Source organism: Lycorma delicatula, chromosome 2 (genome assembly GCF_047948215.1).
Source record: "Lycorma delicatula isolate Av1 chromosome 2, ASM4794821v1, whole genome shotgun sequence".
Taxonomy (NCBI): Eukaryota; Metazoa; Arthropoda; class Insecta; order Hemiptera; family Fulgoridae; genus Lycorma; species Lycorma delicatula.
In genome coordinates, this window is record NC_134456.1 from 184857469 (window position 1) to 184884386 (window position 26918).

Sequence of the window (26918 nt, forward strand, 5' to 3'; positions counted from 1 at the left end):
AAAGAAATTACAGCGTGAACGTTTTTACGACTACCAAGGGACGGATTTTGTACAATTCCCTGGTGTTTTGGACTTTTTTAAAAGTTTTTTCCTCAACCTTTTCGTTAGTTTAGTAAGGGTACGACAAGCGAATGCCATTTTGCTGCCGCCTGTATATTTACTGATAATCCACTTTATGATTATCAGTAAATGTAGTAAATTATTTTGTTATGCTTCGACTATTACGTCCCTCACTACACCGGTCAACTGGTGCAACAACAACATGGAGTCTTGCCTGGCTTGTTTTACTCGTACATTCAGATTGCTAAGACTGCTGCATTCAGATTGCTGAAATCTGTGAATGATTGTGCAATTGGCTAAAATCTATGGGTTTTAGTTAAGAAACGGATTAAAATCGTTTATCCTGGATGGATCATATTTCTTTCATCCTTAGTCAGCAAATTAATTACATATAAAAAACAGATCTTTCAATATGTTTTCATCGCCCCTGCGATTTTGAAATTAGTCATGGTGTTAGTATTGTAATTTATTTACTTACTCATTGATATTAGTTGCAAACAGCCAATTTGTGTTTCTAATGTGTTCATCAATATTTTCTACGTTTTTTGTAATTTAATTTATTCGTGAATTATTGAAACTATTAGATTCTACGCGTGTGTAATTATATTTGTTGGGTACGCATAAAAAATTGTAAATAACAAAATGTAGTCTGTTCTTCTTTTATGGCAGAAGGATTCTAGGCAGTGAAACTCCTCTTCACTATATAATCACTCTTTTCGTAAAAAATACTACTTCACTGCAAAGAGCAGCAACTATAAGCTCTATACAATTATATTTAAGCTCTATACGCTTTTTGTAATCTATATTTAGAAGCAAATACTACTTTTAGAAGCAGTATATGCTTCTAAATCAGCAGAATTATTATATTTATCCATGCCAACAATAGTAGTATGTCGGTTAAAATTATATTTAACACGTCATCATCAGGATAGTAAATTTATTTGAAATGATGCATATATTTGTCAAATAAAACAAAATATTTACATTTTTTATTGGCTTTTTTGTGTTCACACGATTTTTAATTTCTAAATAATCTTTTTAAATGGTAACTAGTACAAAGATAACTTAAAAACGAAGTTGAATATATGTGTTATTAAAACGGATTACTATACGTGTGTATTATTATATAAATATATGTAAATTAGAATGTCCTTGTGCATAGTTTTTTAAATATACGGTTGTACCAATAACAATTTTAAAACTGAGTAACTGTTCATCAGATCTGAATAATTATTTTATCAATGTTTTGTAGAAAATTGAATATTGATTTAAAATTAAATTTATCCAGACTGTTCCTTTATTCGTCAACAGTAAGTCCTACAATGAGAGCTTTTCATAAAGCGTTTTTTCTCATTGTATAAATCAAGTTCATTAAATGATAAGAAGGGTTCTTGAGATTGAAATTTTAAAATATAGGCTGTTTTTTTTTTTCAATTAACGCGTATTAATATATATAATACATTAATATAATTAATATATATAACTTGTATTCATTATTCTTTCTTGATATTTTGCTAATTATTATAATAGTTAATTTTATTTTACCACTATTTCAGTAGGTTGTCGAAAGACGTATTTTTTACTAAGTACGTCTAAAACAAATATTTAGACATTTTTAATAAATAAAGTAAAGCTCAAACTTTATTGCAACTTCTCTGTACTATTTTAGTGGATTTTAACACCAAATACGTATCTCTCCTTTTCTCCTTCTCATACATTCTCTCATCTCTCTCTCTCCCTCTCTCTCTCTCTCTCTCTCTCTCTCTGTGTGTGTGTGTGTGTGTGTGTGTGTGTGTGTGTGTGTGTGTGTGTGTGTGTGTGTGTGTGTGTGTATGTGTTATTTTATAATTATAATATTTTTTTTTTGTTTTAATGCCATTAGTTTATTTTACATTTAACGATATTTTACCCCTCTGGCCGAGCTAGTATTGTTTTTATTTCGTCTTTCATATCTCTTCACAACTCCTTTTTTATATGTGTTTTCTTCTCTGCACTACTATTAAGAAATTTATATTACCTACCATCTTTAGTCGTCTTTTTCAACTATTTTACAAAACTACTTTATTTGTTATGGCATTTTACAGGATTTTCAGGCGGAATACTCTTAAAAAATGTCTTTAGTACCTCAATCATTACTTATTTACTAAGTATACAACTTTAGTTCTGTATCCTAAATTTATTACGATATAATATTTACTTTTTTTTTGTTTAATATTCTGATATTACGTATGTTTTTCTACATAATATTCTTCTCCACTTCTCTATATTTCCTCATGTCTTACATCAACCCGCAAGACGGTGATTTTAAGAGGTAGCTTTCCTACTAATACACGCTAATAAGAATTCCTTCTGGTAAAATTTGTGTTTGAATAGATCTCAGCGAGATTTTTTTTTATTATAAAAATTATAATGATGAAAGAATTTTTGTGGAAATATTACAAGTAAAATACTTCCATATCATGCTGAAAACTGTTTCATCTTATGTACTGCAGTATTTTAAATGACCTAATGAGTCATTCTCTCTTCTTTAGTTCTTCTCGCTTCCATATCACCTTATTTTTTACCTGCTAAGAGTTTATTTTTAAAAAGAGGAAAATAATAAAAAGTTGCAAAAATGTTTGAAAAATTTATCTTTTAATAAAATTTAAAAATCAGATTACATGAAAAATTTCTATTAAAGTTGAAAATTTTAAAATATTAAGTAGAGAAAAAAAATCAAAATTAAATAGTTAGTCGATTAATATTAGGTAGTTTAAATACATCATTATAATGTGTTTATAATACATGATGTCCGTTAGATTTAAAACAATTAGCGCACAAATATTTATAATTATCAGTATTCAATATGAATAAAATGATCTGTGAAGAAAAGTTTTGATAATATGCATACAGTTACACTATGTTTCATTTTTTACACTTAGCACTAAACATATTGTGAGTTTTTAATGATAATAAGAAACAAACAATAATTTATTTTTATCAGATTTTATTAATTTTTCATTTTAAACTTCTTTGAAATATTTTTTTTTTAAGAATTCTTATTGACGTCCTTGTATTTTATTCCTGAATACAGAATGTTGCTGATCCAGTGACTTCAGACAGCTGCTTTGATGTAAATGTTCCAACAATTGTACGTTCACCAGATAATTTTGGATGAAAATATTCAGTAAATGAAACTAATTCATTCGGTTGAATATCCCTGGAAATAAAAATAATAATTTAATTAACTTAATACTGTACTAATATTAATACTTAGTTCTCAGGTTCAAATCCTAATAAAGGTAGTTGCTTTTATTGAGATTTGAATACTAGATCGTGGATACCTGTGTTCTTTGGTGGTTCGGTTTCAATTAACCATACGTCTCAGATATGGTCGGCCTAAGGCTGTACAAGACTACAGCTCACTCATACGTCATGAACAAGGGATGCGGCTGCCTATGGGCACCGATCCAGAAAGCTGCATGAAATATCTAGAGACTTCCAATATTCATAAGAAAATAAATAATATTATTACTTAACATAACTTAAATTACTTAACGACAACTTAGAAAAAGATAATTATTTTTGTTATTCCTTTAATACAAATTAATTTATATCAACCTCAGACTCAAATAACATAGGATTTCTGAACAAACGAAACATTATTTATTCCATATGGTTAGTCAAATCAAAAACGCATTCGGTAAAAGTGTGTTTAGACGCTTACCTAGTAGTGTTCTTATACGTACAGTTCTATTTCTTATACGTATATATGTTTTATGAATTTTAGAAAAACTATTTTACATTACCTATTTCTAATGGATTTAATGTTCTAAGGTATTTCTAATTTTTGTTATAAATTACCTGAGTAAGTTTTGGTTTTTTTTATAATCAATCTTAGTTTGTGATATACTTTAAAAATGTAAATCTGGACACTTGATAAAGAAAAGGATTATGATAGATTGGGATTACACTAAGTGCAGAGTATTATTTTTCAGATTAATTTGAGCTGGCTTATCTGAGACGATTCAGGGGAAAAAATGTTATTTGTACCTCTGTTCTTATGACATTGGCATTTTTTTCTTGTGTTACATAGAACCAATCATACCTATAATACCATCTGTATAATTACAAATAAAAAATCAGTTGTATAAGTGTGAATAAATCAGTTTATTGAATCTTAGTCTGGTTGACCTAAGTTCCGAATTAAAAATAGCCATATAAATTATCAGTAACAATGTACTTTCTTGAAGTTTTTATCTTTTTTTTTTTTTTTTTATAACTCAGGTTATTTTGGCTAATTGCTTATTTAATTTCAATATAATGCTATGACTGATAAAGGAAATACTGTTATGATAATATTATACTTTATATCATAAATATAATTATCGTAAATTAGAAATTCCAAAAAATGTTATCAAAATTCTGGTGGAAAGCATACCAAATCATTCAAATTTTAGGAAAGTTCACTATCAAGGTAGGTTAATTGTACACATACACACGCGCGCGGGCGGATAGAAAGTTAAAATATTGTTGTTTAAATCCTATATAACGATCCGGAATTTGCGAAAATTTCAAGTAAAACAGATTTAACGTTCAGTTGTTTGCCCAATAATTGAAAAACCTGAAGTAGACACCACATGACTTCCTTGTACGCCTATTAAATTACATATACACTTTTTAAAATTAAAAGTACATAAGATTTTAATTCATTAATATTATAATTCATTAATAAGATGAAGTTCTGTTAGAATTTCGAATGCTTAAAAATTAAATATTTTAATTAGTTTCGAAAAAAGTATTATATACTTCTTTTACGGGTAAATATAATTTTTTTTCATCAAATGTTGATAATTTATAATTGAAACTAGTGTCGACTGATATACACTTTGGAACTTAGTTTTGAAAATAACTCTGTATTTCAGTTTATATAAAAGTTCTTTAGGGTTTTACTTTGTTCTAATGAAACAAGTGAAGTGGTAATTAGTACAAAATTGTTATGATAGCTAACTTAGCATTGTGGATAGGTAGTCATTTGCTTTGTTACTCTAACTAACTCTTTGGTGCAAATGACTAAGAAATAACGCACGACTTTGTAATCGAGGGGCCGCTATTTTGTGCAGAATAAATTAATTAGTCATCTAAATTTTTTAATAACATACTTGTATACAAAGTACTCGTTCATCCAAATATAAATTAAAATTCATAAAAACTTTTATGAATTAGTTTGATACTGAAACATTACGAAACCAAAAGTAATGATTTTAGATATTTTAATTTGTTATAGTTATTAAATACACTGTACGGTTTAAGTTAGTCGTTAATATTATATCTTTTATTAGATATAAATTTGAACGGGGAAAACATATTTTTGTATTACGTACGTAGAGCATTTGATTTTCACTCAAATATTGTACCTTTAGCCCATCGCAATGAATTTAAAAAGTATTTTTACACGTTAATCGTTTCGAAAATGAAATTTTACATTTTTCATTACTTTAAAAAAAATCAGATAGCTAATATGAATGAGACGGTTTCTTTTTCCACCCATTTAGTAAGTCGAGGATAAAAAGATACGTTTGTATATTTTTCGGAAGGGGATTCCCATTATTAATTGAAGATCTACAGAATTTTTCAATGTATCGATAAACTTTCCGTTGTTTGAAAATTATTCTCATTTCATTAAAAGCTCTTAAAAATCTCAATTCATTGGAACAAAGAATATGAAACTGGATTTTTACGTTTGATTCATTTTCGTTACTCGCAGAAATAATTAGTAGAATAGCTATCGTCAAACTACATACAGGTAGTGATTACAAAATAATTAGATCAAGGATGATATTAAATTATTTTACTATTAAAGTGAAAGTAAATTTCAAAATCCATTTTTCGTCAAGAAGGACGGCCGACGGTTAATAATTTCAAACGAAGAACTGCAGACAATTCTGCAATTTCAATTATATAAATTACTATTTCTGGTTAAAATAAGTTTTTTCTTAATGTTTTCATAAAAAGAGTTGTATCGTTCAAGTGTAGTTTCGTGCAAACAATGAAACGGAATAATCCAGATAATCCGCTAATATAGAAATACCATTGATTCAAAAATGTTGTTGCATTAGTTTAATATACTTAGAAACTAATAATATTAATATAAAAACCATTCTTGGCGTATGCTTATAGTGATGAAAGTAATACGTCTAATACAGAAATAACACTCACTACGAAAGTTTAAGTCATTGCATCATAATAAAAACAACGAATGACAGTACTGAATATTTTCAACCAATCATACGAATGGATGCACAGGATAATAGGAATGTACCAAAAATTCTTCCAATCTGAATGCGAAATTAAAAGTTAGTTTACTTTTTACAGATAAACATACAATCGCGCGCACAATGTTATAATTCAGTGGATGAATTTGTAAACTTGCAATAAAACAAGCCAAATTTAGTAAATGTACAATAAAAGTGACTTTAAGTTTTTTAAACTTTAAAGTTTAAGTAAACTTTAAACTTTAAGTAAAAGTTTTTTACTTGCAAATAATAGAATAACGAATTTAAATAAATGAATAATCTTATTAGTTTACATTTCTTTTTAGATTTAATTTAATTTATTACCAAAAATACTCATATACCCAAAACTTACGGTTACTGGAGTACAGTGTTACGGAAAAGGTAATACGATCGAGCCTCTATGTAACGAACCTCGATTTTACAAAATTTTTTACTTCACCGTGGTATTTTAATAGAATTGCGTATAAATTTACCCCTATTTAACGTACTCATTCCTTTATATAACGCAATGGTGACATACTGTATATTAACACAAATGTTTTTTTTCCAAAAATGAAATTAAATTTAAGAACATCTCTATGAATTTAAGGTAGTTATTCTTTTGATTTCCTTACCTAAAATGTACCTGTATACAATCACAGTATTCTTGACACTGTCAAGAATGACAGGATATTTTTATTGAACTGTTAAAGCGAAATTCCCAAGTTTCTCTTACAAACCGTAAACAATAAAATTCTAATCAAAAGATTTAAACACGTATTCTGAAGTTACTGTCTGCCTACACATTAGCCAAGTACCGGAATTTCGCAGAATCCATTCACTAACGCAAAACACAAAAATTACTGTGCAAACTTTTATTCATTCATATAAATGAAACATTTATCTACAATACGTAGACATAACAAATAGAATTCTTGAAAAAACAATTAACACATACGCCATCTATTGTTCAGTGCATACATAAAGGTCAGCAATAATTTTTCCTGGGATTATACAGTCATTCACGGGAACCGGATGTTTTTGAAGTGGGTTGTACTCGGGCGTTCGTGGTGGGAGGGACACGTGTCTGGTGTCTGACGTATCCTTTGTTCATAGTATTTATATTTTAGTCATTGAGATGGAGCCGTGGACGCTAGACCAACGCCTGTACGCGTATGACAGTTTTGTGCGAAATGACGAATCCGTAACTGCTGTTCAGCGAGATTTCCGCCGTCAGTTTAATATCCATCGTAATGCAAGTGTCCCTCCTCGTAACACAATATTGCGATGGGTAAACAACCTTCGAACAAGTGGTTCAATATTGAAGAAAAAACCACCGGGTCCCCGATGAACTGCTAGCACTCCGGAGAACATCGAACGAGTAAGGGAAGCCATTGTCAGAAGCCCACGCCGCTCTATTCAGAGGCATTCAGCAGCGCTTCAAATGTGCACAAGTACGAATTCTGTACACAGAACTGCATTTCCATCCTTACAAGATAGCCGTCGTGCAGCAGTTAAACGAGCAAGATTTCACGCAGCTTTACAATTTTGTCGACAAATGCTTACTATTTTTGAAGAAAATGAAAATTTGTTATTGTTAATGAGTGACGAAGCCCATTTCAATCTGAATGGCTTCGTCAACAAACAGAATTGCCGGTATTGGGCAGAAATTAACCCACATCAGCTTCACGAGAGACCACTTCATAGCCCAAAGGTGACTGTCTGGTGTGCAATAGGAAAGGTCGGTGTTATTGGACCATATTTTTTTGAAGAAAATGACGCTGCCGTAACTGTAACAGCTGATCGTTACATTGCGATGTTGAATACGTTTTTCATCTCTGAGTTACGAAACCGGGGAATCGATTTTCAAAATGTGTTATTCTAGCAGGATGGAGCTACAGCGCACACAGCGAGGGCAACGATGGCTGTTCTCCGTAACTTGTTTCCGTGACGGATCGTTTCCAGATTCGGCGACATTCCTTGCCCCCCTCGGTCCCCCGACTTGAGTAGTTGTGATTTTTTTTCTGTGGGGGTTTCTGAAATCGCGTGTGTACGACAATAAACCGCGTACATTGGAGGACCTAAAGATCGCAATTCGTCATCGCGTCACCCAGATTTATGTAGACATGCTGCAAAGAATTGAGGCCGTGAAAGGCTACAACAATGTATTGCCCAAAATAGACATCACTTGCCGGACATAATTTTTCGTTCACGAGTAAGTAACAAATGCTTTGATTTAACAAGTGTTTCAGTACCAATAAAACTTTTTAAAGTAAATATTCAATTTTTTATAATTATTTTAAAAACATCCGGTTCCCGTGAATGACTCTGTAGTTGCCCCAGCAAATATACGAGCTTGTAACGTCACGTGCTGACATCTCATTATATTATTGTTTTCCAAAACATTATTTTTGCGCATAATTATTATTTTAATTTCATTTTTCGACTTACAAACAATACGGGCGCCCAAACAATACATTTACGTTGTTGTGTGTTCAATTCTTTCCACTTGAGTTGATTACGTGTATAAAAATGCTTAACGACTCAATCTTGTAAATAATAACAATTCCTTAACCAATGATTGGTATTATTTACAGGCCTATAAAAATGTATCCATGCAGTTAGAAATGATGTCTTTCGGCACGATTATATTTAAATCTGTCATTCGTAGTACACAATGTGTGTATAAAGAAATAAACTTTAGTCCAATTTATATCGTGTTCAGTGATGGTTTCGGATAGCGTTATTGTGCGGCCATATTCTTTTATAATTATTCATTGTTTTTCGCAATTTTTTTTTATATGCTATTTTTTGTTTTATTTTTGTTGGTGTATTATTAATGCGGTTTGTTATGGCAAAATTTAAATCCGTAGTTAAGAAAAAAAAACTTACGAGTCGAGCACCTGATATTATCAATAATGTTATGATTTTATGAAAAAAGAACCTCTAAAAGTAGGTAAATTAACTGGCGACAAACATATAATTGACATTCAAAAATGTGAAGAAAGAACAGCTACTGCTTGTGGGAAATTAAGAACAAAAATTCAAAAACTCAGAAGAGAAAAAAAGACATGATTCTTCAGCCAACATCCAATCGTGTTCTTTCAGAACGCCTAAAAAATATAAACGACGTTCGAAACCAGTCAGTGGACTGGACAGTTTTGATTTAGGCTTAATTAAAAGAACAGTTAATGAATTTCATTCAAAGAAGAATTAGTTACCTACTTTAAAAAAATTAAGGCCAGAACTTCAATCATCTATTGATTTTAAAGGCAGTGAATCAACTTTAGCTGTTATTTTGAAATAGTTAGGTTTCAAATGGCTTAAAACTGAAAATAATAAAAAACTTTTAACTGAGAAATCCGATATCAGGTGGAAGAAAATTGAATATTTGCAGGCAATGGCTAAATACAGACAAAGCAATGGTATAATTGTATATTTGGATGAAACGTACGTTTTAAGTACCCATTGTTCGAAAAATGTGTGGTCTGGTGGTATATTTGAGGGACTTCATGTGCCGATTAATAAAGGTGACCATTTAAAAGTAATTCATACTGGAGGAGAAATCGGTTTTATTCCGAACGCAATACTAACTTGGAAAAAGCTGGAGATTTGAAAAGTGGCGATTACCATGACAAGAAGAATTCAGACAATTTCATGAAATGGGCATGTTTAAAATTTATTCCAAATCTTATACCAATATATGTAGTAGCTACTGATAACGCCCACTATCACAATACAGGTATTGATAAAACGCCAAATTCTAACTCCAGAAGAAATAATATAACCGACTAGCTGGAGAAAACCCATATTCCGTAAAGTTCAAAAATGCTGAAACTACAATTACATGAATGAGTAAAGATACAAAAATATCACTTGGATGAACTTCTGAAAAAAACATGAGCATCGTGTTCTTAGACTCCCACCGTACCATCTTGATTTGAATCCGATCGAGATAGTATGGTCACCCGTAAAAAGACATGTGAGAGTCATAACGCAACAATTTCTTTCACAAATTTTTCAAAAATCGGAACATGATACTACAAGAACTAGACCAGCGTAAAGAAAATCGAGTGAGAAAAAAATTAAAAGGTATGGTGATAACGAAGCCATTTTGACAGTGAAGCGCGGAAAAAAGCTTCCGTTATCCGGCACATTAATTAAAGAAAAAGTCCTGGCTGGAATTTGGGGTCGCATTAGAAAACAAAGATTTCCAGCCCAGCAATGGGTGGTTAGAGAAGTGTAAAAAGAGACACTGTATTATTCATAAAGTATTTTCTGGAGAAAGTGAAAGTGACTGTGAAACTTGTAAGCAGACTGTGTTTTAGTAGAAGAATATCGGTGAAAAGACATTTTCAACGCGGACGAGACGGGTCTATTTTTCAAAAAAATGTTAACTTTTAAAAATGATCCGTGTTTTGGTGATAAAAAAAGTAAACTAGGAATTACGGTGTTAATGGCTGCAAACATACTAGGAACGGAAAAACTTAAAATGTTGGTAATCGACAAAAGTATAACTCTGTGTTGTTTTTGATGAGTTTAATCTCTAGAGGTTAGACAACATACTTAAGAAAAAGGCGTGGATAACTACTGAAATTTTTACAAAGTGGCTAAAAAAGCTGGACAAATAGATTACCAGACAAAAAAGAAAAATTATAATTTTTATTGATAATTGTACAGCACATCTCCAAGACATTAATTCTGTATTAAATAATGTAAAAGTTGTATTTTTCCTGCCAAACTTAATGTCAATTATATGACCAGTGGATCAGGGGTAATTGAAAATCTTAAATTGCATTTCCAAAAAAGAATCCGGAAAAAAGTTGTAACCATTGTACAGAACAACGAGACTGTCCCTGATAATGTTGTGATCTTCAGAAGCGCACTTCTGAATTATCAAAAGTATGGACCCATGATGTCAGCGATGAAACAATATTCCATTGTATTTGTAAAGCTGGTTTCAGTATCACCACGACAGAATGGAATGAAGAAGATGATATGACTCTAAAAGTTACTGTAATTTCCTCCAAAGAACTGGAAATGTAACTGGAAGATTTCAACATTACGGATGAACAGGTTACCATTTCTGATTTTCCGGATAATGACATCATACTTCATTGTGTTAGTAAGTCCTCTGAACTGGCAGGAGAAGAAGAAGATGATGATGAAAATTGCAAAGACCAGCAGGTGGAGAGAAAACCTACCGACGACAAGGTTTTACAATCATTTAAAACAATTAGGCTTACACTACAGCTCAGGGATGAAGTACCTGTCAGTATTTTTGAGTACTTAAATAAATGTGAAACTTTCTTTGAATGTAGTACCTTACTCAAAACAGAAAACAACAGAAAATTACTCATTTTTTCAAGTAAGAAATTATTACTGCATTAAAAATTATATACTGTAAACATTACCTATCAAATCTAAAGAATGCATTAGGATTAGTGTTTTTTAATCAATTTTAAAAAAAAGTTCATTTTAAAGAAAGTACAATTTTAAAAAAAGAGTATTCATTATTTGTGTTATCATTGTGAAAAAATTATGTCCTAAAAATAAAAATACAGTGTGTTAATCTGCAATTGAGTACAGGCTTTTAAGTATAGCCTACATTTATTCTAATTATGAGTTAAGTTCTTACCTTAGATACATACTTTTTATACAGTACGTGTAATGTTGTAGATTAATATGTAATGCACAATGTAATAAAATACATTTACATTTTTCTAAAGAAAAATAACTAACTGTACTTAATTTTAATTAACCATAAAACAGGATAAAACATTCATAAAAAAATGAGGTAAAAAACAGGTTCGATTATATTATGCGTATCATGGCAAGTACCTGCCTAGTGCAACTAAGCTTGTATATTGGTTCGTGCTGTAGTGTTACTTAATAGGATTAGCTAATTAGAAAACATAATTATATTACCTGTATTTTATCATCATTTTCGGACGCTGCAAACCGAATCCTTCAACGCTAAATGAGCAATCAGTTAATGTCATTTGAAGAGGATTTTGAAATGACAAAGTTACATGACATTCACTTCCAACTTTTGGAACTCCTTGAATCTGTAATAACAAATGATGAAAACATAATTTATGCGTATTATAATCATTAACTTAATGTTTCATCATGATCATCACTGTGATGATCATATTTTTTATTAACCATTTTAAAAAAAGAAGAGGTCCAACTAAATTTCTTCAAACTTTATATTTATTTAGAAACTGAAACATTCATTAATTATATGTATTCGTTTCTGATCAGCAAAGGAACTAGCCATTACGTATGAGACTTTAAAGAATGTTTCCTATTGCCGATAATGTTCTTTTATAAAGCAGTTGGTAGCATTCATGAAGATCAAATAAAGATTTACACAACATCTTGGAACCTGTTGTTTATGCTCTTCAAATAGAGTTAAATCATGAAAAGGGTGCCAAATGCTAAGAATTTGAGTTCTATTATCATCAACTTTGTCTATAGAAATGTTAATAATACAATAATACATGGATCTTGCCTGTGAAGAAGAAAAATGGGTTAAAAACAACAGAAATCAGCCCAGGACTGAAGGATAATAACATTTATTTATCAAACATCTATCTCCTTATTACAGAATAGGAGCAGCAAGGGATCTCAAGGTGAAAAATAAACTGACATTCGTATTGTGGAAGACGGAAAGATCTTAATTAGTCAGTCAGCATCAGCTGCTGTGAGAAGAATATTTAAAAAAAGAAGATTTGCAGATTTTTGTTGGTTAGTGTAAGTGATGGATTGTGTGTTCAGTGTTTTTAGAATTATTAGCATTAGTCATAATTATTTAGACTATATGGATTGTGTGTATGTATTTTTTGTACTATTACCATTATTCAATTTTTTAGACTGGCTATTTTCAGTGATTTCAGTAATAATTTATGTACTTCTTACCTGAGCCACTAAGTTAGCTAATTCTTTATCACAATTATTTAAAATTATAAAGTGAAATATATAGTGATAGTAGTAATGGAGTAACAGTTTTAACCTTTGTTATTATTAGTATAATTTTTTTATTTTTCCTATTATAATACATGCTTCATAAACATACCGGAGACATGGAGATATTTGCGTGGTTACTTCTTGATTTCATTACCAGTTTATTTTATTTTGTTTTTCTTCTTTTCTTTTTTATGTTTCTTTCTCTTTACTTTTATTATTTTGGTTCTTATAAACAATTTTGATAATGAAATTTATGATACAATTGAGATCGATAATATATTTAGCTTTAATCCACAAAATTATTCTAATAATGTTGGAAATTCTTTAACAAAGTACAAATGAACAAACGTAGCTTAAATAGAAATTTTGATGAATTTGCCTATGTACTTCAAATTGCAGTATTAGGTGTGATGTAATAATTTTAACAGAAACTTGGGTAACTGATTATGACCAATTTAATTATAATCTAAACGGATAGTTAGTGTATGATGAGCCTGGTATCTATAACAAATTTAATGGTATTTGTGAGTTTTTTCAATGAAATATTTAAGGTTAAAAGAATTAATTTTGAATCATTAGAAGTAAATTCAATAATTTTAAGTATTGAGAATTTACAAGATTCCACAAAGATTACTCTCATTGCTGTTAGTAGATTACTATCTGCAGTTGTGGATAAATTCCTTAACAGTTTGAATCAGTGTTCACAGGGGTTAGGGACAGTGATAACATTATCTTAATCAGGATAATTAACATCCATTTAAATGGAAACATTAAAAAAGTTTATGAATATTTTGGTCTACTATTATCAAATGGCTATTTATCAAAAAACATATATAAATAAACCCTCAAGGGTACAAGAAAGTATTGAATCTTGTATCAATTAAATATTCCTTAAGAAAACTAATTTTTATTTTGAAAATATTATCGGATCAATTCTTAAAACTAACATCTCCAATCATTTTGGCACTCTACCCTTCACCTCAGAATAGAAAAAAGGTAAATAACAGTACTAAAGAGCAGTCATGTAATGAAAAAGTAGATTATAATATGTTAGTGCAAAATTTTAAAAGTAGAAAAGTGGGAGAATGTTGTTGGGCCAGATGATGATGATATGCTAAATACTTTTTTGAATGAACTTACCAATCACATAAAAAATGTAACGGGTAAAAAACATATAACATAGAAATATAGACTTTAAAAAACTGGATAACTATTGGCTTAGTCAAATCAATAAGAAATTATTTAAATTATACAGAACACTACTCAAACAACCTTTCAATGAAAATTGAAAATCCAAGTATAAAAAAATAGAAATCTTTTAGGCTAGCTAATTAGATAATATAAACACGACTATTATAAAAGTAAAATTTTACTAGCTAATGGAAACTGTAAAAAGACGTGGGACTATATAAATGAACAATTAAATATAAAAAAAAACAAAAATTATTCCAGAAATAAACTCTGGCATTTTAAATGTCCATTTTGATCAAGTAGGTAAAGAATATGCAGAAAAGTTGTTAAATGCAATTACATCTTTTGTGCATGGCAATCATCAGCCAGATGGAGATATGGCAACTCATGGTTCTTTTTTTCTGTTTTCAACAAATGAAAATGAAATTATCAATATCTTCTTCTAATTCTTCTTACTCTTCTCAAAAATAATTCAGCATATTGATGGTTTTAAAAACACACTTAAAAAAAAAATCACTCCATATATAGATAAGCCTACTAAAGAATTAATAAATAAATATTTTGCCGCGGGGTGTTTTCCAAATAAATTTAAAAATTACTAATATTATCCCACTCTTCAAGTTGGGAGATCATTTCCACAAAATACCATCCAATAAGCTTATTAAACAGTCTATCTAAAGTTGTGGAAAAAATTGTCAAGTCACAAGTGACAAAATATTTAAGTAAACTCAACATAATTCATGCTAATAAATAAGGATTTCTACCAAAGAAAAGCACCCAAAATGCGATAAATTACCTTATTGGCTACATATTAAATAACTTTAAGGATATTAAAAAAACTATAGTAGGTTTTTAGAACTGGCAAAAGCCTCTGACACTGTCCCACATTCAAAGCTGCTACAAAAATTTAATAGTTTGGAAATATGTGGCTTACCTCATAAATTATAAGTTTCTTAAAAAAACAGATCGTAAATACTAGCATAAAGCACTTGACTGAATATGGCCTACCACAGGGATCAGTCTTACCCCATATCTTATTCTTATACATAAATAACTTAATAAAACTAAAAATAAAAAACTTCGATATATCTTCAGCTGATAACACTGCCTTGATTTTCACAGGCTCCTCATGGATTGAGGTTGTAACATAAACTGAAGAAGGTCTTACAGAGGTCAAAACTTGGTTTGATGAACATCTACTAAATGTTAAAAAAAAGGGTGTTTATGATGTTTTTCTACAAAATACAGAAGTCAGCCTCCTAACCTAAATAATTTAAAACGTGCATTCCATAAACTGCAAAAGGCTAACTTTTACTCTACTTATGTTGTGTCCCAAACTAGAAAAAGTAAATAAAATAAAATGTCTTGATGTCTGGATAGACCCTCACCTTAAATGGGGCGTGCACATTAACAATATGTGCAAAAGAATTAAAACACTTAATCCTTAAATTCCACCAAATTAGTAAATTAAAATATAAAAGTATTGCTAGACTTGTATATTTTGCATATGACCAATCAATATTTCAGTATGGAATATGTTCATAGGGTGGGGCAAGAAATGTAAACTTTAATAAAGTTATTGTGCTTCAAAAAACTTAATAAAAACAGCCTTAAATAGGCTCAGATTTGACCCTATACCTATTTTACCTTGACCTATTCCAGGAATTTAACGTGTTAACTATGAGACAGTTCTACATCAAAAATATTGTTTTGTACATTAAAAAAAACATAAACCTCTTTAATATCACTGATTCATCATATAATTTGAAGCCATTTATAATAGGACCTTTATAATAGTCTGAAATTACCAGTCTGCAGAAGACATTTCATGTATATTTCTGCTAAACTAATAAATCTTATTCATGCAAAATTTAGGTATAACAGAGTTAACAAAAACTCCTTAAACAAACAGGTGAGTGAATAATAACAAATAATGTGTATGAATCACTATTTTAAACATGTTTTGCCATCCTTTCCTGTCTAAATGATACATAAAGTTGATTTTCTACTCCAATCTTAATAATGTTTTGCTTTATTATAAAATCCTGTAACAGAGCTAATCCAAACTAAGAAGGCAAACTTATTAAGAGTAAATTTATAATTATAATTATAGTCATAATTTTAATACTAAGACTATTTAGCATTATTTTGTATTATTTTATATGGTTACAAAATAGTGTGAACAACATAACAGATATAACAATATCCATTTTACCATTATACTCCAAATTACACAATATACTACACATGAAAGTGTACAATATAAATATTATTTACATCATCTTCATATTCTGTTTCTTGATCTTACTAAATCTAGAATGTTGAATTTTAATGTATAAGTGAAGGTGTTCATTTGTTATAGTATAATTATGTTCAATTTTTTTTATTCTTTTATGGCTTTTCTAAGACTATAAGTTTAAATTTTAATTGATCTCAATCTTTAACAATTAAGTTTTTGTTTGTAAGAACTTTTATTTATTTATGTAGGAACTTTTAGTTGCTACTGTTAATTTAAAAATAGTTTTAATTTTTATATTGCCTTTTTAGAAATATTATATGAAGTGGCTCATCATACCTGTGCTAGGTTATCCTTTGCAGATATTATGCTTCCTAATTATATATTGTAATTCTATTTTTTCATATTTTTTACAAGGGAAATAAAGGTTTCATTCATTTATTTATTCAAGTCTTTAGGCTTAATATATATAACTGCAAAAACTATAACATCTGCAGTTGACAGTGGATATGAGTTAGATTATTTTCTGTCAGATACTGCACACCATTCTGATGGTGTGGTACATGTGCCATACACATAATAAGCTATACCACCATAACTACAGCAACCAGTTTTTTTCAAAATCTGCTTGTCAGCTCTGGAATAGCTCTCAATTAAGTAGAACAAACTATCATCTGTCATTTAAATAACAGCTAAGTTTTTAATTTTTATTGCATTCTACTAACAATAATCACAATTAGTCTGCCTGAGCCTGGACAAGATCAGCTGACTGGGTTAGTATCTTTTTATTAGATAGTATTATATAAATTTAAAAGAAGAAAAGGAAATCATGTTCATTTTAAATAAATCAGTGGAGTTAAGAATAATTTGTAATTTTTATTGTTATGTATTTATTCAACTTAGCAATTAATGGTGGTATCCAAATGAACCTTCCAAAGAATAAGATTAATAATACTCTGCCATAGAGATCAGCAGATGTACCACTACACAGTATTCAAATAAATACAGTAGTTTTTATAAAATTTTTATGAAGAATTAACTTACAAAAACAAAATCAAGGTAAATAAACACTATTATAAATCTTGTTATTTTCAAATAAATCATGTTTTTTTTTAATAAAACTTATCACTAAATAGAAACAGTACTCATACAACTTCACTATTTTGTTTAATTCTACATACCTCAACTGAAAGTCTAGGTTTAACTAATGGAAAATCATCTTCTTCACTCCAAGTCTGTTTTGAATCTAGGACTGTTGCAATAGCATATATTTTAATCAAACTATGGTTTACAAGTTTGTCTATATATTCTTCTGGTTTAACTTTTATCCTCAAAGTTTCCTCTAGATTTAAACAGAAAAAAATAAATACCTTTATAATAATAACTTCTTATATTCTTATAAGAAGAATATAAGAAGAAGTATTAATACTTCTTATATTAATAACTGAAATCTGATTAGAATCAGACTTATCATGTTGTCTAGTTAGGTGATATTACCTGTTACTTTCTGTTCTATGATAATCTTTTAATCAAAAAATATTTTATATATCTTACATTTTAAATTACAAAACACATATATGTTAATCTTCATTATTTCTTACAGTTTTAATCTCCATACAATCCTCAATTACCAAATTTACAAAAGATTCTTAATATTCAGCTGCCAAACAATTTCATCATTTCATAATAAAAAAAAGAATATGAATTCATCAAATTTATATGCATGTTAACTTTAAAACACATTAGTTCTTCTACACGTGACCAGATTTATTAATAAACATGATAAAAGGTCCAGAAGGCTATGAGATACAGGCATGTGTCTTTTTTCATAAGTAAAATAAATTTTATGAGATTTTTAATAATGTATAATTACTTCTGAACCTACGTATTTCATCTGCCTACGTAGTTGGAATTTATAAAACTGTATCTTGTTAAAGCTGTTAAAGTGTGCTGTTAAAGTGTATCTTGTTAAAGTGGATGTGTGATTAATAAAACTAACACATAAAAACACTAAATTCTTTACTTTTTCTAATTACATATGTAATAAACACTTAAGTTACAAATATAAGTTACAAATATAGTAACATTATATTGTTTGAAAAAATTAATATAACCTTCAATTTACGTAAAATTAAAAAAACATTGAAAAGAAATCACAACCAAAAAATTTAAGCGTATAGTATGATTTATTAACAACAGCTTCAACCAACTAATTTTATATAATATTTTTTATTTCACAAATAAGTTTAAAAAAATTTCACGTCCAGCAATTGCTTTATTAACCACATTACAATTTTTTTAGTCACTTGCAATGTGGTTTGGATGTCTGAATTCAAATTTAAAGCAAAAAAATATATATATTTTTTTATTAAGTACCAGGAAAAAATCTGCCCAATGGTTACAATTTAAAAAAAGCTTTTTTATAACTTTAAAAGTTATAATATGTTGTGCCAAAATGACAATATTTTAAGAATTTAAAACACTCATTTCTCAATGAAGTAGTACTCTTCTTAGTAAAGATGAGAAAAATTTTATTAGACATTAACTATTACACTTTTTAAACCCAAAAATTTTTAAATTAAGAAAAAAGAAAGAAACATACAATTACAAGAATGTTTTGTTGATTGATATAAGTTGTATTTACAAATGTGACAACACTTTAAAAATATTTTTAATCATTAATGATTCACAATTAAGACAAAATTCAAATAAAAAATATTATGTGAAAATTGTTTTAGAAGTAATTATGCAGCTTTATCTTCAGAAGGATTATCGCCAACACTGTTATTAATGATGTGCATCTTAATGTTGTTAAGGGAGTCTTTTTGCATGTAAATAACAAATACAGCATAGTTCAAACATATTATTTGTAAACATAGTAAAATGGTTTCCTATCTGCTTTAAAAAATTTCCCATTACCAACATCTTGATGGTAACTTTGTTCTAACATTAGAGTTTCTAAAATCACTGAATATTTTGATGCTGTTGAATGTGAATTAATGTTTGAGTTTGGTTTGTTCATTTTGATGACAAGTTCAAAGAGTATGTACAATTAAAAATGTGTTTGTTAATTTAGAATGTTGCTTTCATCTCATGATACACAAATATAATAACATATATGTTTGTATATTTAAGAGTTGCTCAAGAGTAATTGTCAAGATGTTTTTTTTTTTTTTAATTTTTCATACATATTACAAAAAGTATTTAAAATTATCACACTGATAAAAGTTTAAATTAGTTTATATTGCAAATTCTTAACACATAAATGTTAGTCACAAATAGTTATCATGTTTATTAAATTATTTGTTAATATAATTATCATATACATACGTTGTAAAGGTTGCAATACAAAATCTGCTTGACCCCGTTTCAATCTATGAACAGTAGCACCTGTGTAGTATACTGAACTGGCTGATAGAATTGCTGAAACTTTCTGTTGTTTATCTGATTTATTCTGTAAAAAGAATTTATTAATAATATATAATTAAGGTTCCAATAAACAGTCTTTATCTTTAAGTTACTTTTTTATCTGATTTATATGTAAAATATTTTATATTCAACTACCAAACCATACTAATATAACTAAAAGCCTTCAGTGAAGTAATACAGTATCAGCTAAAAACAATTAATAAAAAAATAATTAATTATAAAGATATATATCGTCTGAATTTGTCAGCTTAGGTTAACTACTTAAATTTAATAGAAAAAATAAGATTTGGACAAAAATTTATTTTATTATGGAGTTTTTCTTAACAGTCCTTCTTACCTTCTATTAATAAGATATCAAATTCCCTCTCTAAACCCTGGTAGTTCAGTACTTTCCAAAATTTCTCAGGAAATAACATTTTTCCATTAAAGTTATGAGATAAAAATTATTGAGAGTCAGAGATCAAAATCATTTTAAGAAACTGTTTTACCTTTTTAATCTTTTTTTTAAAGTTAAAGATTATTGACTGTGGTTTTACCTCTTAGTAAGTTACAACTTACTTTGTATATTCTAATGGTTGAAGTCTAAAGCTGTTAACTCTAACATTAATTAATAATAATAATAATAATGGTGACAAATATCAAGGAGTAGAGATTATTATTTAAAGTTACAGTATTGTTTCACAATATAAAAATGCTGGTTTAAAATTCAAGAACTTCTCACAGTGACTTCCTGTAAACCATAATGTTTTAACTATCAAACAGTAATAAGAACTCACTCGTAACTTTTGGGAAAAGAAAAAGGACCAAGCTGCAAAAAAAAATTCTCTCATGCATGCTAATAAATAAGATGTTACTAAAAACTAACCCAGTTTTTTTTTACATTCTTTTCAGTGAAGCATTAGTTTACAGCATAATCATAAATTTTTAATAATAATAAAATCAAAAATTATTTAATTAATACAACCACTATCTGTTTTAACTCTTAACATTTCTTAATGAATAGACATGTTTCATTCTGATGCTAAGTGTTCTCTGTTGTCAACAATGAACTTTGGTTAAAAATAGCTGTAATTGGAGAGAAGTAGTAGTAATACAAGAGGTATATTAAATAGGTTACAGAAAAAGAAGGGGATTTTCAAATATTGTAAGATCAAAAAAACTGGTTTAGATGTTCAAACCACTTACCTACAGTTAAATAATCTCCAGTTTAACAATAACATCGTTAAACTGTAGATAACTGTAACTAATTACTAGCTGCAGTTTAAATTGTACTTCTTGTTAATTGCAACTAATTGATAAATATTCATGGCTACTCCAAAGTCAATATAAAATACTCCAAAGTCAAATATATAAATACTCCAAAGTCAAAATATTCCTTCCTCTTTCAATCATGTTTAATACACCTAATCCATATAAAAAGGAGATACATTCCTCAAGTCCTTATTTAAGAAAGGAGTATGTTTATATTACACTCCTCCCATTACAGCTACTTTAGATCAAATTTTGTTAATATAGTAGAACATTGTGAATGGTCAGTACCACAGAAAAACAAATCTGTTAATCAAGAATAACTTCTTGAGACTCTAAGACCTCTAAGGCAAGCAATTCTACGAATTACAAATGTTTAATTTATAATTCATGAATGGCTCTAAACAGTAAAGATTTTAATAAATATCACTTGGCTCTTTTATATAAAGAAAACAATTTTAAAAATTGTATGTATGTTATGTTAGATGCTACACAAAAAAGTGTAGGAGATAAAAATCAATCAAACATGAGATAAAAATCAATATAAAAATTGGTAGAGCCATTTGCCAATGTTTACTTTTATGTTAAATTTTTAATTTATATTTGTTATATATTCACTTATTTATGTCTGTTTTTTTTACACAATGAATAATTAATTGAGAAGAGATATTTATTTAACAACTTGATTTCATGATATAAATCTAAATCCTTTAATGAAATCATCACCTCAGTAACATTACAAAACAAGATTCTAGGGTAGTCATTTACGTAGGACAATGAATGTGTCTTTTTTATTTTTTTTTTTAATAAAATTATTTTTTTACTAAGTTTATTACCTGAATATGGACAGTAACATCAAATGGTTCTCCAAAAGCTACATGATCAATTTCTACCAAATCAAATGAAACGTCTTCAACTTCCTTTCCAGGTAAAGAGTATAATTTTCTAGCTGTTTCAATTCCAGATACAGCATTGAAGACAGCTAGCCGTTCTTCTCGTGACCCTTAAACATTAATTACCGTCTATATAAAAATGTTACAAAACTAATACCTTTTCTTTAATAAAATAAAATATAAAATTTATTTTTATTTTTAAATACTTGAAATTTAGTATTCAGACTAATAAATTAAAAAATAAAATTAAAAATTAGAAAAAACCCATGACAAAATAACCTTAAAAAACATGAAATAATTAAATAACTGTATTTTTACCTTATAATTCTCTGTGATATTGTTTTTAAGACAATAATATTTAAGATTTTGATTGATCGTCATGCGTGACTGTGATGATAACTGAAGCTTATATGTGCAGTCTACACGTCATGTGTGACACTCAATCAAAATCTTAAATTTTATTGTCTTAAAAACAATATCACAGTGTCACACAGGATTATAAATAAGGTAAAAATACAGATTATTATAACGTAAAAATGCAGTTATTTAATTATGTCATGGTTTTTAAGGTTTTTTTGTCATCGGTTTTTGAAATTTTATTTTTTATTTATTAATTTTTAAAGATTAGTAGGCCTGTGCCCAACAGTGGGACCATTTGTACGCTGATGATGATGATAAAAGTTTGTCATACTTGACCAACAGAAATTATTTAATAATACACACAATAATATAGCCTTGCTGGAGTTAGAAAGACCTAGAAAGTTTCAAAAGCCATTTTGAAGAAACATATTACTGCAGTGCCCCTTGGCAACTTGTATCCATAAAACTAAGTACCTGCTCTGAAGTGATACCTTTTTTTTTAACCTCCAAGACACCATTAGGTATTGGTTCAGAGGATGAGATGAATGATTTGTAGCATGTGAAAATGCCTGCCTGACTAGGATTCGAACCCGGGACCTCTGGATGAAAGGCAGAGACACCACTTGTGCCTCAGAGGCCAGCTTGAGGTGATACCTATGTAATGCAAAAAAATGCATCAAAATCAGCCCAGCCGTTTTAGAGAAACACATCTACTGCAGTGCCACCTGGTGGCCTATAACCATAAAACATATTTAAGAACTGGCTCTGAAGTGATACCTATGTAACGCAAAAAACTGCATCGAAATCGGTCCAGTAGTTTTTGAGCAAAATGGTAACAGACATACACACAAGCAAATACACACACACCCTCTTACTCCAAATGCATATACCATCTCTATTTCATCATGGGTAATTAATTTCAGAGACATTGTATTATTAAATTAAGATTTACATTCAATTTTTTTTTATTAAAAATCAAACTTACCTTCTGGATTTTTATATGTTAATGTAACATCTTCCATGTCTGAATCACCAAGATCATCAGTTTTTCCAACAGTTTTTGTAACTATTTTACGTCCAACACTGAAAGATAAAAGAAAAAGGCATGTAAGTACAACTGAAAGGATATGCCTAAAATGATTTTATACAGTTTTATTAAAATCTTATATTAGTTGTACTTTGTTGAAAAGTACAATAATTATAAGTAGTAGAGGTTAAAATTGACTTACATTTAAATAAACCTAACACTTCAGAGAAAATTAAACACTTTTCACTTGTTTATAGCATATTATACCAAAATTAAAAAATTCTTATTCTCTTTTATTGACACTTTTACCCTAAAAATGAACAAGGAGGTATATATTTCCTCCTTTTTAGAGGGTTTAGGTATATAATATATGATTGAAAAAGGAAGAAATATTTTAGAAATTAGTAATTATACTAACCAGCAAATACAATTAGATAAAATTGAGAACATTTACCAAAAAAAAAGCAGAGCATATGTAAAGTTTAGAAAAATCTTTCTATGATCAGCATATTTTTTTTATATTTTACATCTATAATGAAGTATTATTAAAAAAATCTTCTATATAAACATTTACACAATTTTTAAAAATAATTACAACATAGCATCTTCTAATATCTTGACATTGGTTTTAATATCAATAATAATAATAATAAATGGCTTACTTAAGAGTAATAAAATAGAACTCCAACACCGTCTTTAATTTCATACATCAGTTTTTCATTTTTAATTATAACTAATTAAAAAGTTATTTTTGATTATTAATTATTATTATTATTATTCCATAAATTATAATGATATTTAATCTAAAAAAATTTCACCTGACTAAATATTAAGTGCAGACTGTGGTAGGAGGGAAGATGAAATCTATTTAAAACAAATGTTTAAAAAGAAAGATATGTACTGATAGTATCAAAATTGGAAATTTCTCTTTATCAAGTTAAATTAATTAGCTGTTTCATCTTTTATGTTTAAATTTATATTATTTGTAAGTGAAATATTTTTCTGGTGTTTTTAAAATGTATTTTCAATTTTTTCTACATTATTGTAGATGTTTAATTAATTAATAATTAATTTCTAAATTGTTATATTGGTCATTTCGTGGTTGCTAATAATTATTTATTAACCACATTAAAAAATGTTATAAATATTGTATAATTAAATTTCATCTAATTTTATATGTACATATCAATACTAACAAACAAACTTATTACTACACTAATATTGATAATTATTAGTGATAAGTAACATAGTATCAGTATCAGCATTATAAGAAAAAAGCTATTACATATAATAACTGAAATCAACTGAGAGGCTCCTTTTAACTTTAAAATTTTCTCTACCCTTTATTTTTTAAGAAATTTACATACATATATTACTAATCCAATTACATTGTTTGTAAAAAAAAAAAAATTAGAATGAGCTCGTCGAACTGTTCTGTTTAAGATCAGATGGAAATGTAAAAGAAATCAAGACTAAATTGATATAAGAACCTCAAATTTACTCTCAATTGGTGAATGTTTTTCAATTGCTGAAAGTAGTAGTTCATTTACTAATTTTGATGCTGGTAATTTAAAAAAAAAAATGAGTGTTGATAAACATTCAGTACAAACTTTTTGTAATTTTGTAATCTAAAATACAGATTTTTGCGTTTTAAACCTTATTGAAAAGTAATAGTAAAAAATAACCTTATACATTTTTTAGCAAAAAAATCTGTTTTGAAACTGATTTTGCCACACAGCATATGAATTGATGGAACTTGAATGCCATTAACCACTAAACGTATTTGTGCTGGTACCTCATATACACTGTGATGCAAATTCTTTAATTATAAAATGTTGTTATCTGTTCATTTTTCCACTGAGTTTTGTCTCATACATGATAATTGTTATATTTTATTTAATATTATAACATAGATTTTTAATCTATAGCAGTGTTACTTAGATATAAAAAAAATTGAGAAAAATGTATTGAATAGCAATAAACATAATAGAAATCAAGTAATGAATTCCACATAAATACCATACATCAAAACTATTAATTCTTTAGCCAGGTTATACTAGACAGTTAATAATACAGTCAGAGATTTCTATTACTGAGTAAAGAATAGACTCATTTATGTCATTATTTGTTTTAAAATTTCAAGTTGTTTAGAACCAAAAACCAAAAACCATGTAGGATATTAGATTGCTTGTAAAGAAAATTTCTTTGTAATTATTTTTTTACTTATTCACTCACTGATATTGATTTAACTGAAGTCTTGAAAAGCCCCAGTCTGAAGCTGAATTTTCCTGAAAGTGACAAACATCTGCATTTACTTCTGCAAAAACAAATGGAGTGTCGTATAAGAAACCAACCTTTCCCTTAAGTATTGCTTCTACAGAAGCAGGACCACAACGGTAAACACCTGTGAAATAAATATAGAAAGTTAATAAAGATAAAAATTTAAAGAAAGATATATTTTTGAAAAAAGAAATAATATTAGTATCAAACTTCAAAGCTCCCCAAAATCAATCATTTAAATGTGATTCTAAAATTTAACACTTTTTCAAATGTTTTCTTGAACTGTTTTTTTTTCTTTGTATTATCACCAGAGGTAACATAAATGAATTTGAATGAAGATCATGCAAAGTTACTGAAAAATTCTAATTAAAATTGAACAGTAATATTCCTGCCAAACTATTTGATCCTCAGCCTTTAATTACCAAGATGCTTACTATCCCTCTGTGGCTTGAGCAGCTGCATTGTGCAGCAGTCAGATAGTGGGATAGTAGATATACCTGTGTACTTGTCTGGGGTCCACTCCATTTCCTATTTTAATTTCATGAAAAAATCCAATTAATGACTGAAATGTCTACCAATAAAGTCAAGGTTTTCTACTTTTCTTTTTGTCTTAACTGTATTTTATTAAAAATTTCTAATTTTTTCCTCACAAAATGCATAATATAAGCTATTTTAAAACTAATCAAAATATATTTTGTAGAAATCTTTTCAAATAAAATTTGATGAAAAATTCCTTTGTAATTTTAGTTTTAAGAGGAATTAACTGCTGTGATGATTGTCCACTAATAAATGCCACTGGCAAGCAGTAAAATTGCATGTACCATTATGGAACGGTAATGTTTGAAAACCAGTTTATTAAATGTTTCTTTGAGTAGTAACTTATCCTTACTTCATGTTTTTTAATTTCTAGGATGCTACTCCTCAAAATTTTCTAGGTATTACAGAGCCATGTAGTTATAAGGAGATGA

At 28.4% G+C, this 26918-nt stretch overlaps 1 protein-coding gene across 1 annotated transcript in view; it reads right to left on the reverse strand.

Moving 5' to 3' along the window:
* Positions 1-2836: 2836 nt before the first annotated feature.
* LOC142320333 (hemocyte protein-glutamine gamma-glutamyltransferase-like) overlaps positions 2837-26918 on the reverse strand; it is a 120315-nt gene continuing 96233 nt past the window's right edge. Inside the window, exons 9-15 of the mRNA XM_075358038.1 lie at positions 25906-26074; positions 23629-23726; positions 22227-22393; positions 20044-20167; positions 17895-18055; positions 12243-12382; positions 2837-3259 (exon numbers count right to left, since the gene is read on the reverse strand). Of these exons, the coding sequence (XP_075214153.1) occupies positions 3118-3259; positions 12243-12382; positions 17895-18055; positions 20044-20167; positions 22227-22393; positions 23629-23726; positions 25906-26074 (1001 nt within the window). The 3' untranslated portion in view covers positions 2837-3117. The remainder of the gene's footprint in view (positions 3260-12242; positions 12383-17894; positions 18056-20043; positions 20168-22226; positions 22394-23628; positions 23727-25905; positions 26075-26918) is intronic.